We start from the raw sequence: 13,507 nt of genomic DNA, 5'->3' as shown, positions 1-13,507 counted from the left end.
TGTTTCTGTTGCTGCTGCTGGTGGCGGGGGACTCTCGAGTCTTAGCAGCTTCCTTTTGTCCCCTGTGTCTTCTCGCTGGTCTGCTGCTGCTGCTGCTGCTGCTGCTGCTCTTGTGGCGGCGGCGGGGGGTTCTCGGCGTGCAGCAGCAGCAGCTGCTCCTGCTGTTCTGGGAACCGCTGCTTTTGCTGCGGTGCGATTGCAGCAGCAGCAGCAGCAGCAGCAGCAGCAATTAGAACCTGCGGTGCAAGAGCAAAGAAAGGGAAAGAGCCCATAAAGCAGCAGCGCAGCAGTGCAGCAAGAAGAGCAGCAGCAACAGAAACAGCAAAAGCACCGAAAGAAGCAGAAGCAGCAGCAACGGGTGCAGCAGCAAACAGCAGCAGCAGCTGGCTTTTCTGTGGCCGTTGCTGCTGCTGCAGCTGCTGCTGCAGCTGCTGTTGCTGCCACTGCACCAGGCGCAGCAATGGGCGTAGCAGCAAACAGCAGCAGCAGCTGCTGCAGCTAACAGCAGCAGCTGCTGATGCAAGGACTGTTGCTGCCAGTGCACCAGACGCAGGCACGGGCGCAGCAGCAAACAGCAGCAGCAGCTGCTGCTGCTCACCTGGGGGGCCTCCTAAGTTAGGGCTCGCGTCTGTGGCCTCCAGCAGCAACTCAAACCTGCCTGTGGGCCCCGGCAGCAGCTCAGCTAGTGCTGCTTCAAGGGCGCTGTGCAGCAGCCCCCCAGGCTGCTGCTGCTGCTGCAGCTGGCGGCAGCAGCAGCAGAGCTGCAGCAGATCCTTGGCCGTCAAGAAGCAGCCCAAGTGCTGCAGCACTGCTGCAGAGTCCCACAGAAACTCAGAGGGGTGGGCGGGGGCCCCCAACACCCTGTCAGTGGCTATAGGGGCCCCAGGGGCCCCCGAACTGCAGAACTGGGGAAAAGAGGGGCCCCCCATGGCGAGGCCCTGGTCTGGCGCTGCAGCCCGGGGGGCCCCCCCCACGGGACCCATGGGGGCCCCTGCTGCGCTTGTGACTGGCGGAGTTGCTGCAGCTGTCAGCAAGGGGGGACTTAGCTCGTTAGGAGCTGCTGCATTGAGCGGAGTTGCTGCAGCTGTCAGCAAGGGGGGACTTAGCTCGTTAGGAGCTGCTGCATTGCTTCGGCTTTTTTTTCTTCCTTTAAAGGACTTCCAGAACTCCTGGGCTGTCTAATTTCAGGTGTATATACACTGCAGCGCAGCTGCTGGGGCCCCTCACCTAAATGGCCACACAGCACTTAGGGGCCCCCAGCTCACAGCTAAGGCAGTGTGTGCATGCACTTTGGGTCTCGGCATTAAGGTGCTATTAAGCTCAGAGGGCTCGTGGGGCCCCCAACGGGCCCCTGGGGGCCCCTTGGGGGCCCCCGAGGGGCCCCTAGGGGGCCCCAACGGACCGCACTACCTTCTGGAGGCATTGAATGCTTTCAGCAAAGCAAAGGTGTCATCAATATTGGAAAATAAATATTTTAAAATAATAACATGGTGTTTTTAATCTAGGTTAAGCCTTTTTCTTTTTCTAAAGTTATTGGGGTCACCCTTAGCTTGCGCCCTGGAGAGGATGTCCGACGATCCCGACGACACACGTCCGAAATCCATGCCTGTCGCCGGAGTCGTCGTCGTTGTCGTCGTCGTGGGGTTCGTCGTTGCACCGTCGTCGTCGTCTTCCCGTGAAACGTCCAACATCGCTGCAGCAGCAGGCGCAGCACGCCTAGCAGCACCAACAGAATCAGCGGCAGCCGCAGTATGCCTAGCAGCAGCAGGGCAGCAGCAACAGAATCAGCAGCAGCTGCAGTTTCTTCCACCCGCATCCCTCCAAAGCCGTTGCCATGGCAGCAGCAGCAGGTAGTAGTAGCAGTAGTAGCAGCTGCTGCAGCAGCAGCAGCAGCAGCAGCAGCAGCGGAGAGGCCTGATCTACGGAAGCTGATCCAAACAGTTAATTCTTAACTCAGGGCTTTGTTGTACAAAGAGACAAAAACGAAGACGGCGGGAGCCGCAAAGCAGCGCCGCAGCAGCAGCTGCTGCAGCAGCTGCTGCAGCAGCAGCAGCAAAGCACAAAAAACCGAAGCAGCAAGGCCAACAGGCAACTTTCCCGCTGCTCTAATGCTGAGAAAAATCCCCTGGGGGCAGGTAATTCTCCGAAAAGACAAAACAGTCGATTTCGTGCTGCTGCCTCCGCATCCACCAGCGACCAATGGTCCACTGGACCAGGTCTTTCTGCAGCAGCACCACGCCCACACGCGCGCCGCAGCAGCAAACCCTAAACCCTAAACCCTAAACCCTAAACCCTGGAGCTTCCGCCGCGACGGCGGAGGCCTATGCCGTAAAGGCCACCTGCCTTGGGGCCCTGCACAGCCCAGCTAGCCATGGCTTAACTGCTACGCTCTAGAGACGCCCCAGCTAGCCATGGCTAGCTGGCAGGCTTTGCTGCTTGAGAGTTGAGGGACGCGAGCTGACCTTGTATGTAGCTAGCTAGCTAGCCAGCTGACTAGCTAGCTAGCCAGCTGACTAGCTAGCTAGCTAGCTGCCTACCTACCTACCTAGTCTGCTGGCTAACCACTGACCTAGCTAGGTACTTATCTAGCTAGCCGCGCAGCTAGCCAGCTAGATAGATAGCTACGTGGCTAGCTAGCTAGCTGGCTAGCCACTGAGCTAGCTAGCTGGGACAGGCTTACTTCCAGCTTGAGAATTTCTTGGGGCGTGAGGTGGTTCCATCCTGATGAAGCACCCAGAAAAGAGGCGCAGGACTGCAGCACGGCTGCAGCTAGCTGAGCAGCTAGCCAGCTAGCCAGTTAGCTAGCTGCCATGGCTCAGCTACAAATCTAACTAGCCAGTTAGCGAGCCAGCTAGCTCGCAGCTGTGGCTCAGCTATCCAGCTGCTGTGGCTGAGCTAGCCAGCTGGCTAGCTAGCAAGCTGCTGCGGCGCAGCTAGCCCGGCAGCAGCAGCAACAGCAGCAGCAGCAGCACTCACCCTCGGGAAAGAAAGCAGCATAAGGGGGATAGCCCTCGGGGGGGGTCATTCTGTAATCATAAAGCGAAACTCGAATTGCCATCGGCGGCGGCAGCTGCTTCAGCGCCTCCTGCAAACACCAACAGCGAGACCCCCGCAGCTAGCTAGCTAGCTCCCTAGCTAGCTGCCGAGCTAGCTAGCTGGCTAGCTAGCTGTCTATCTAGCTGCCCAGCCAGATAGCTCGCTCGCTAGCTGCCCAGCTAGCTAGCTGGCTAGCTAGATGGCTAGCTAGCTTGCTACCTAGCTGGCCAGCCTTCTCGCCAGCTGTCTGGCTAGCTGTCTGACTAGCTAGCTGACCAGCTACCTGTCTAGCTAGCTGTCTAGCCAGCTAGCTAGCTACGTGGTTATCTAGCTAGCTGCACAGCTAGCTGGCTGGGGCTGGTGCTGGGCAGCTCACCCCCTGGGGCCCCAGCAGCTGCAGCACTGCGGGCTCTCTGGCGCTGATTCGTTGAATTAAAGGCTGCCAAAAAGAAGGGTACAGCTGCATGGGACCTTCAGGGGAAAGAGGGGAGCCCCTGGTTTGGCAGCAGCCCTCCGCAGCAGCGGCGGAGGCCTGCAGCGGGGCCTGCTGCTGCTGCTGCTGCAGCTGCTGCTGCAGCAGGCGCTTCCCAGCAACCACCCCCTTCAGCGCTGCCTTCAGCCGCAGCGGCACAAACCACAGCCGCCAATCCAGGCGGGGGAAATGGCCCGAAAGCAGCCACGGCGGAGGGCTGTTCACATCGCCTGAAACGCAGCAGCAGCAGCAGCAGCAGGAATGGCAGCAGCATCAATAGCAGCAGTGGGAGCAGCAGCAACGGCAGCTGCAGCAGAAGCAACAGTTGCAAGAGCAGCAGCACGGTAAAAAGCAGTCGCAAAAAGCAAAATAGCGGCAACACAACGGCTTAAGCAGCAGCAACAGCAGGAGCAGCAGCAGCAGCAACAGCAGCAGACAGTCTTGCTGCTGCGTGCCTGGCTTATACGGCAGCGACACTTCGAGCCAAACGGGTTTTTCCTCCGTCGTCTGGTGCAGCTCTTCAAGGACCAGCTCCAGGCGACCAGTGGTCACCACGGCGAACAGCCCTGCGCAGCAGCAGCAGCAGCAGCAGCAGCAGCAGCAGCAGAGCGGGACTGGCAACTGCAGCTTGGAACGGCCAAGTAGACTGCAGCCAACCGTTTTACGTACACCCCAGAGAGCTGCCCTTACACTCCCGCATGCAAGCCTTTTTCTTCGTTTTTTTCTTTTTGCTGCTTTTGCTGCTGTTGCTGCTGATGTTGCTGCTGTGGCTGCTTTTGCTGCTTCCCACCGTAGCCGTTGCAGATGCAGAGAAGAGACATTTCCTTACAAAGTGCCAGGACCCAAGCGGGCGCAGACACCCCCGGCCGCATCCAAATCCTGCGACAGCAGCAGCAGCAGCAGCAGCGCAAGTTGCAGCAACAGGCCCTCATCTGGGCAGCGAGCAGCAGCAGCAGCAGCAGCAGCAGCAGCGAAACCTGCTGCAGCAATCTGCCATGTACACAGCCAGCAGCTGCATCAACCGCCAGTAGCAAGAATGGCTGCAGCGAGAGCCGACGGAGGCCACGGCGACAGCTGTTAGGAAGAGCAGCTGCAGCAGCAGCGCCTGCAGCTCCCAGTAGCAGTAGCACAAGCAGCAGCAGCAGCAGCAGCAGCAGCAGCAGCAGCACTATGCTCACTTGCAGAGGTGGTTCAGAGACCCTGCGGTGTAGATCTGCATACACCAACAGCCAAAAACTGACACACACGCACCTCAACTGCTGCTGCTGCTGTTGCCGTTGCTGCTGCTGCTGCTGTTGCCGTTGCTGCTGCTGCTGCTGCTGCCGCTGCTGCTGCTGCTGCTGCTGACCAGGAAGTAACCCCCAACAATGGTGCCGAGGACGACCCGGCCGGACATGAGGGCGCAGCGCTCTAGGAAAGTCTGGAGGCAGCAGCAGCAGCAGCAAACTGGGACAAATGAGCATATAAGTCAACAACTACCAAAAGAGAACAATTAAAATAATAATATAAATCTATGATAACAAGTGCTGAGACATACGAACAGGAGAGGAGCGGATAGCTCCAGCAACAGCAAAAACATCAAGCAGCAGCAGCAAAATAGCAGCAGAGGCAGCAGCAGCAGCAAAGAGAGCAGCAGCAGTCAAACGAACCCGAGCAAACGCTGCCTGTTTATCTTATTTCTCGGCTTCCAAAAATACCAGCAGCCGCAGCAGCAGCAGCAAAGATAACGGCGGCGCCGCAGCCGCAGCACGAACAGCAGCAGCAGCAGCAGCAGCAGCAGCAGCAGCAGCAGCAGGCTCACCCTGGAGGGCGCGAGAGGCGCAGCAACGCCCAGCAGTCTGTCGTCCAGCAGCGCCAAACAAAGAGCAGCAGTCAAGTGCGGCAAAAATCCCAAATTGCCGCTCAGCAGCACTGACAAAGCCAGCCCTGAGTGTTTCCGCCGCACAAACCCCACACGCCTCAGCAGCAGCAGCAGCAGCAGCAGCAGCAGTGCAGGAGCAGCAGCAGTGCAGGAGTAACAGTGCAGGAGCAGCAGCGCAGGAGCAGCAGCATCAGTGCAGCAGCAGGAGCAGCAGCAGTCTAGGAGCAGCAGCATCAGTGCAGCAGCAGGAGCAGCAGCAGTCTAGGAGCAGCAACAGTGAAGCAGCAGCAGCAGCAGTGAAGGAGCAGCAGCAGCAGTGAAGGAGCGGCAGCGCAGGAGCAGCAGCAGCAGCAACAGCAGCAGCCGCAGCAGCAGCAAGGCCGCTCTGGATGGCTTTACCAAAGATGGCGACAGCTGCTGCAACACGCAGCGGGGGAGTGGCAAAGATGCAGCAGGACATTACGCCCTGCAGCAGCAGCAGCAGTGCAGCAGCAGCAGATGTAGCAGCAGCAGCAGAGGACAGGCAGCCCCCCAGCATGAGACGGAATCGCAGCGGCAGCGACAGACAAGCAGCAGCAGCAGCAGCAGATTAACCCCAAATTCTAAACCCTAAACCCTAAACTCTAAACCCTAAACCCTAAACCCTAAACCCTACGGAGACGCAAAGGCCAAACGCTAACCTCAATAAAGAGGACGACAGCTGCTTGAAGCTTCTTGCCCTTCGACCAGTAGAAGAACCCTGCAGAAAAACCCTAAACCCTAAACCCTAAACCCTAAGCCCTAAACACTACATATCAATCCCAAACCCTAGACTCTGTCCGCCAAACCCTCGCAGCACTTGAAACAAATGGGCTGCAGCAGCAGCAACCGCCGTTGCCGTCGCTGCTGCTGCTGCTGCTGCCGCTGCTGCTGCTGCTGCTGCTGCTGCTGCTTACAAGAACCTGGGCAGGGGAGTGGCTGCGTCCAGTAGTGAAAGGAAAGAGCCGTCAGGTCCCTCCAGTGCGGGGCTGCTGCTGCTGCAGCCGCAGCACAGCAGCAGCAGCAGCAGCAGCAGCAGCAGCAGATAGGGCAACTTTAATGCCGAATTGATTAAGAGACAAGAAGCTGCAGAGCTTTCAAGTGCAGCAAAAGAGAAATAAAACTAAAAAAGACACAAATGCAGAAATAAATGTAGAAGACAAAAACAAGGTGATAAATGCAAAAATATACAGAAGACAGAAACATGAAAAAGAAAGAAAGATCAAAAGAAAGAAAAAAGAAGTTAGATGAAGATAAAACGAGTAAAAACAAATAGAACAAAATGAAATAATAAAATAAACAAAAAAGAAAAAAGGAAACGCACTGCATTTGGATGCAGCAGAGCAGAACAGCAACTTGAACAGCAGCAGCCGCAGCAGCAGCAGCACCGCAGCAGCAGCAAATGGGCAGCCCAGAGACAACGCGGGGGGACCAAAGCAGCAAATGAAACCCGCCTCCAGCAGCAAAACGTCCCTTCATGCAGCACACAAACCCTAAACCCTAAACCCTAAACCCTAAACCCTAAACCCTACACCCTATATACTATGATTATTATTTTCTTAATATATAAAAAACAAAGAAATGAAATATATTTCTTGCATTATTTACTCCGATTATATTTATTTGTTACTTTTTGCATTTATTCATGTGGCTTATTATATATTAAATATTTAATAAACTGCTCTCTATTATTAATGCATAACCAAAAATGTCTAACAATATAATATTTATGTCTGATAACATTTCGCCAACAAAATATCTTTCATCAATACTATGTTATTAATAAGATGTTTTCTATTAAATAATATATTATTTATAAGATGTTTTCCACTAAATAATACGTTATTAATAAGATGTTTTCTATTAAACAATATGCTATTAATAAGGTGTTTTCTTTGAAATAATATATTATTTATAAGATTCCTTTTATTAGTAGTATATTATTTATAAAACGTCCCTTTATTAATAATATATTATTAAAAAGATGCCCTTTTTTAGCAATATATTATTTATAAGATGCCTTTTACTGTTAATATATTATTGCAGCAACACTTTTTAAAATGCACTTTACTAATAATCCTTTATTATTAAAAAAATATAAATAATTTACTACAAAATGAATTTTATTTGACAAATAAAATGAAGTTCACTTGACAGACAATTTATAGAAAGACATTTAAAAAATCCTTTTTATAAAATATCTTTTCAAGTAATTCCATTTTATTGTTTGCAAAGTACAAAATGGAATAAATGTGTTTCACAGAGGACTTATAAAAATAAGAAATGGAATTATTTAAAAAGATATTTTATAGAAGGGATTTTTAAAAATAATAAAATGGAATTATAAAAAGGACTTTTTTGAAATTAGAAAAATGAAAAAAGTAGAAATATATTTCACATGGATATCTTCAAAGGTATAAAATCGAATAAATTGGAAATACTTTTCAGAAAGAATGTAATAAAAAAATAAAATGCAATTATTTAAAAAGATATTTCATGGAGGACTTTTATAAAATAATAAAGTGGAGTAATTAAAAAGATATCTGATGAAAAGGACTTGTAAATAGCAACGTGGAATTATAAAAAGAAATTCTTTGATATTAGACAACTAATAAATTAGAAATATATTTCACAGAGGAGTTTTACAAAAACATATTTAAAAATATATTTCGTAAAGGACTTATAAAAGTGATAAAATGGAATTACAAAAAAGACTTTTTGAATTAAAAACAAATTTGGAAAAGTCTGGCGGACCACTGGAATGCGAGAAACTCTTTTGCAAAATATCGAAAAGAAAGATAAAGAAAGAACTGCAGCAAAAGTGCTGCTGACTGCCACAAAGCTTTGCTGCTGCTGGGCGGCAGCAGCAGCGACAGCAGCAAGTTGCAGCAGCTGCAGCAGCAGCCCAGCCACGCCACTTGGCTCAGCTGCAGCACAAAAGCAATTTAATTCGTCAAACAATTTAAATAATTAATTAACCAATTAAATTTAATGAATTAAATTTAATTGATTAATTAATTGAAAGAATTTAATTAAGTAATTCAAGAATCTAATTGATTAAAGAATTAATTAATTAACAACATGGATAGGACAAACGCCGCAAAAAGATAGGAAAAAGAGAAAAAACAGAAACGAAAAAGAAATGAAAAAGAAATTGAAAAGGAATTTAAAAGAAGTGAAAAAGAAATAAAAGAGTTGAAGAAAAATAAAGAGAATTGAAAAAGAAATCAAAAAGGAAAAAGAAACAAACAGAATTGAAAAAAATTAAAAAGAAAGAAAAGAAATAAAAAAGAATTCAAAAGGAAATAAAAAGAATGAAAAAGGAGAAGGAAATCTGGGGAGACAAAATGATACCCGAAGGAGATAAAAAAGAAACAAAAAAGAAACAGAAAAGAAACAAAAAGAATATTAAAATGAAACAAAAAAGGACAAAAAAGACAAAAAAAGAATCAAAAAGAATCAAAAAACAAACAGAAACGGAAAAAAGAAATGAAAAGAGATACAGGATGAAAAGGGGCAAAAGAAAAGACAAAAAAAGGAACAAAAAAGGGACAAAAAAGACAAAAAAGACAAAAAAAGGACAAAAATGAGACAAAAGAGGAGCAAAAAGGAGCCAAAAAGGGGGCAAAAAAGAACCAAAAAAGGGACAAGAGGAAACAAAAGAGAAACAAAAAAGAAACAAAATGAAAAAGGAGAAAAGGAGAATCAAAAAGAATCAAAAAAAGTCAAAAAAAGAATCCAAAAGAATAAAAAGAAAAACTCAAAATGCTGCTGACCTTGAAGCTGCTGCTCTTGCTGCAGATCTCCTTGGCCAGCCAACTGACACCCCACAAAACAAAACTGACGGGCACTGAAGCTGGCAGCTGCTGCAGCAGCAGCAGCTGCTGCAGCTGCTGCTCCAGCGCCAGCAGCCCCACACGAGGCCCCAACAAGCCGTCCGCCTGCCCGCATTCCAGCAGCAGCAGCAGCAGCAGCAGCAGCGGGGATGTCCCGAAGTGTTCAGCAGCAGCAGCAGCAGCAGCAGCGGACGTGTCTCGCCATGTTCAACAGCAGCAGCAGCAGCAGCAGCAGCAGCGGACGTGTCTCGCCATGTTCAGCAGCAGCAGCAGCAGCAGAGTTATCTGGCCATGTTACGCAGCAGCAGCAGCAGAGATATCTAGCCATGTTAAGCAGCAGCAGCAGCAACAGCGCAGAGGGAAACAAGACAGCTCCAGTACCAGCAGCAGCAACGCAATCAGCAGCAGCAGCAGCAACATATTCGGCAGCAGCAGCAGCAGCAGCAATATATTCGGCAGCAGCAGCAGCAGCAACAACAATATATTCGGCAGCAGCAGCAGCAGCAGCAGCAGCAGACCTGGAGGGCCAAAGAGCGGAAGGCGAGTACGTACACCCCGTTGACTGCCAGCAGCACCAACTGCAGCGTGGCGAAGTGGGGGGGCCCCCGCTGCAGCAGCAAGTAGCTGCTGCATGCATGCAGCAGCAGCAGCAGATAGGAGATGCACAGACACATCCACGACGGCAGCCAGTATCCGCTGCTGCTGCTGCTGCTGCTGCTGCTGCTGCTGCTATTTGTTGGCCTTCTGCTGCTGCTGACCGAGACAGGCTCAGAGGCCTCCCCCTGCTGGGGAGCAGCACTGCCTCGGCGCCGCATCCCGTGGCCTGCTGTCAGCTGCTGTTGCCGTTGCTGCTGCTGCTGCTGTTGCTGCTGCTGCTGCTGCTGTGGCTTGTTCAAGAGGGGTGTATGGACACCCCAGCTGCTTCTAGTCCGCGCGCCAGTGCTGAGCCCAGAGGCCCCACAGGACGCATTTCCCGGAGAGTGCCTCCGAGCTGCTGCTACCTCAGCGCCGCCACAGCAGCAGCAGCAGCAGCAGCAGCAGCAGCAGCGGCGCTGCGCGTTTAGCCGGTGGTCCTTTCGCCTGCGCACACGAGGCGGCTGCTGCTGCTGTTGCCTTGAGAAGAGTTGCTGAGCGTTCTTATCTTAATAGGGCAAAGTAACGGGCAAAGACGTAGGACTGCATGCAGCAGCAGCAGCAGCTGAGGCAGCAGCAGCAGCAGCTGAAGCAGCAGTAGCAGGAAAAGCAGCAACGGCGACGTGGTGGGGCCCCAGGGTCGGTGGCAGCAAACCACCTCCATGGAAGCGCCAGCTGCTCTCTTTCTCTGTTTGTCTTCTGGTAAATTATGGATTATTTGCCATTAAAAATCCAACTCCCCTTAGTGGCAGCAGCAGCAGCAGCTGCAGCAGCAGCAGCAGCGCCAAGACAGGAGGTCACCTTTAGCAGCGAAGCTAACAGCGCTAGTCGATTTGTTCTTAATTTAACAGCAATCAAGTTAAACTGATTTAATATTTATAATCAATATGACGGAGACGCATTCAACCTTCCGTGCTGCTCTCCTATAGCAGCAGCAGCAGCAGCCGCAGCAGCAGCAGCAGCAGCAGTGTCTTGCTTCTTCGCAGCCTCAGATCGCCTCTCTGCAGCAGTTTGTTTGCATTTAGTCGCGAAATAAAGAATATTTATTCTTTATTAATATTTTTTGTTTTATTAATGAAAAAAAGAAATCATTTAATTGTATATACTTGTTCAAATGCCATCTTGGGTTGTTTAGATTCGCCACTTCATTTAACTTCGCTGCTGCTACTCTGCTGCAGGCAAGCGCGGCTAGCCGCTGCAGCTAGCTAACGAGCAGCTAGCTTTGGGAAGCCTTCGCAGCTAGCCAGCTGCGGCGCTGCTGCTGCTGCTGCTGCTCCTGTAGCTGCTGCTGTAACTGTTGCTACAGCTGCTGCTGCAGCCACTTCGTGCTGCGGCAAAAACTGCAACGAGGAGATGCTGCAGCTAGCTACAGCTAGCCGCAGCTCGCTAAATGCAGCACGAGTATTTGTGGGGCCCTTCCTCAGCTCAATTGCCTTGTAAGGCTTGAGCCACAGTGCCTGTTGCTGCTTCCACTCTGTGCTGCTGCTGCAGCAGTTGCTGCTGCTGTGCGTCAGCAGCAACATTGTACGTGGCCAGTAGCTCTTGAAGCTTGTTCACTGCAGCAGCAGCCATCTTTGCAGCAGCAGCAGCTGCTGCTGCTGCTGAACAACCGGCGTTACGCACGTTGCTTGGTGCCTCCGGCAGCAGCAATATATCCGAATTTGCTGCTGCTGCCAGCAGCTGATAATGCTGGGCTGCAGCAGCAGCGGCCGCTGCACTGCAGCAGTAGCTCTTTTTGCTGCAGCACAGCCTCGAGGCGAGTAAAGCGCTTCGTATCTACCACTCTACTCCGTGTCGCGTTCGCTGCTGCTGCTGCTACTACAGCTGCTGCTGCTGCTGCTGCTGCTACTACTGCTGCTGCTGCTGCTGCTGCAGTGAGCTGTGGGGCAGCGAGGCCCAGGTGTACGTACAGCTGCCACGTGTTTGTGCCGCATTAAAATTTCATTCGGTTCTCGCATTTGCGTCTGTCACCTTGACAGTTTACTGCAGCTTTGCAGCAGCAGCAGCAGCGACGCGAGGCGTCGCCGGTGCTGCTGCTGCAGCAGCAGCCACACGCTGCTGCTGCTACTACTGCTGCTGCTGCTGCTGCTGCAGGCGAGACGCTGCTGACGACACACATTGGCTGCGACACCCGCAGCCGTAGCTCTTGTGTTGCTGCCCCCTCTCTCCTCCTGAGCTGGGGCTGTTAGTGCTATACAATGTGCGAGCTGCAGCAGCACGTTTGCTGCTGCTGCTGCTGCTGCTGCTGCTGCTTCGGCTGCAGCAAGGTCTCACCCTGAGACTCGCAGTAGGCCCCACCTGGCCTTCTTTGCATAGGCACCTTCGAAAGCAGCAGCAGCGCCGCTGCAGGGGTCTGCTGCTGCTGCTGTGCAGATCCACCACGGCGAATGGCAGCAGCAGCAGCAGCGGGAGGAGCTGCTGCTGCTGCTGCTGCTGCTCTTGCTGCGCCTACTCCAACCCATCCAGTACAAATCAGAGACTACACGGACCAGTCGACCTGCTTCTCAACAGCAGCAAACTGCTGCGTCTGCTGCCGGAAGAGGCGCAAATAAAGAATCGGTGCGCGGCCGCCAGTTGCGGTGTATGGACACCTGAAAGTTGCTGTTGCTGCTGCTGCTGCTGCTGCTGCTGCGGGCTCCCGCAGCTCGAACAGCAACGCAAGAGGAACAAACATTGTACACTTGCGAGAAGACGACGAGAGACATATTTGAACCAGCGTTTTCAAACCGTAATTGCTGCTGCTGCTGCTGCTGCCACCGCCGCTGCTGCTGCTGCTAGAAAGAAGGGGAAGCTGGAGAGCTGCGCTGCAGCGGGACGCGGTGTCTGTACACCTGCCGGCAACGGTGCGGCCATTGCTGCTGCAGCGCCGCAGCAGCAACTTGTGCTGTAGTTCAGTGAATAGCATGGGACGCAAAGTGCAGTTTGGACTCGGCAGCAGCAGCAGCAGCAGCTGCTGCTGCTGCTGCTGCTCCGCCGGCCTCGGGCGGCGCAGCGGCCTCGTCCGCGCCCACGGGGCTGTCCGCTGCAGCAGCAGCAGCAGCAGCAGCAGCGCCTGCTGCCTGCTGCAGAGCTGCGTTGTTGCTGCAGGGGCTGGAGCTGAGGGGGCTGGTCTCGCTGGCGCCGAGGGAGAGGGAGTTGCAGGGGCTGCTGCTGCTGCTGCTGCTGCTGCGGCCGTTCCTGCTGCTGCTGCTGCCCGTGAGGCCGCAGACCGTGGAAGCCAAGGAGGCCGGCAGCACGGGGGCCCTCACCTGCCTGGCGGGGAGAGTGGGGTTGCTGCTGCTGCTGCTGCGGGAGAGGGAAGCGAGCCCGAGGACCGCAGCAGCGACGGCCCTTTGCTGCTGCTGCTGCTGCTGCTGCTGCTGCTTCTTCTTGCCCCGCAGCCGCTTCAACGGCGCCTCCCCCCCCCGGCTCTCCGCCAGCAGCCGGAACGTACTCAGGTGGTGTCTGTACACCTGCTTCGCATACTCTGCAACTATTGCGTCTCCTTCGGGGCCCCTGGGGGCCCCACATTTGTTGCAGCGGAAGCGGCGGGGGAAGTTGACGTTGCTGCAGCTTCTGCAGAGCCAGTTGCCGTTGCGGCCGCGCACGGGGTTTGCTGCTGCTGCTGCTGCTGCGCCCCCCTCCCCGGGGGGCCCCCAGGGGGCCCCCCCC

General features: G+C 52.8%; 4 protein-coding genes across 4 annotated transcripts in view; 1 reads left to right on the top strand and 3 right to left on the bottom strand.

The window, feature by feature from the left end:
• Nucleotides 1-41: 41 nt before the first annotated feature.
• Nucleotides 42-983, bottom strand: ENH_00048610 (hypothetical protein; the record flags this gene model as incomplete). Its single annotated transcript, XM_013585605.1, has 1 exon — nucleotides 42-983. The coding sequence occupies one exon, from the start codon at nucleotides 981-983 to the stop codon at nucleotides 42-44; it is 942 nt and encodes a 313-aa protein (XP_013441059.1).
• Nucleotides 984-2,105: 1,122 nt separating this feature from the next.
• Nucleotides 2,106-6,716, bottom strand: ENH_00048600 (hypothetical protein, conserved; the record flags this gene model as incomplete). Its single annotated transcript, XM_013585604.1, has 13 exons — nucleotides 2,106-2,222; nucleotides 2,681-2,721; nucleotides 2,977-3,085; nucleotides 3,413-3,738; nucleotides 3,946-4,074; nucleotides 4,299-4,387; nucleotides 4,687-4,721; nucleotides 4,857-4,928; nucleotides 5,310-5,434; nucleotides 5,769-5,835; nucleotides 6,050-6,108; nucleotides 6,238-6,326; nucleotides 6,712-6,716. 13 exons carry the CDS (start codon nucleotides 6,714-6,716, stop codon nucleotides 2,106-2,108), a joined length of 1,263 nt encoding a protein of 420 aa, XP_013441058.1.
• Nucleotides 6,717-9,372: 2,656 nt separating this feature from the next.
• ENH_00048590 (hypothetical protein) lies at nucleotides 9,373-10,287 on the top strand (the record flags this gene model as incomplete). The annotated part of the gene is made up of 1 exon (XM_013585603.1): nucleotides 9,373-10,287. One exon carries the CDS (start codon nucleotides 9,373-9,375, stop codon nucleotides 10,285-10,287), a length of 915 nt encoding a protein of 304 aa, XP_013441057.1.
• A 2,460-nt stretch (nucleotides 10,288-12,747) lies between these two features.
• The window catches only part of ENH_00048580 (zinc-finger-Ran binding domain-containing protein, putative), a gene marked incomplete at both ends in the record, with an annotated part of 2,784 nt that continues 2,024 nt past the window's right edge, over nucleotides 12,748-13,507 (bottom strand). Inside the window, one exon of the mRNA XM_013585602.1 lies at nucleotides 12,748-13,411. Within this exon, the coding sequence (XP_013441056.1) occupies nucleotides 12,748-13,411 (664 nt within the window). The remainder of the gene's footprint in view (nucleotides 13,412-13,507) is intronic.

This window comes from Eimeria necatrix, genomic scaffold, assembly GCF_000499385.1.
Source record: "Eimeria necatrix Houghton genomic scaffold, Enh_scaff379, whole genome shotgun sequence".
Lineage (NCBI taxonomy): Eukaryota > Apicomplexa > Conoidasida > Eucoccidiorida > Eimeriidae > Eimeria > Eimeria necatrix.
Note: the sequence above shows the minus strand (reverse complement) of the source record. Positions and strands in the feature narration are given on the sequence as shown.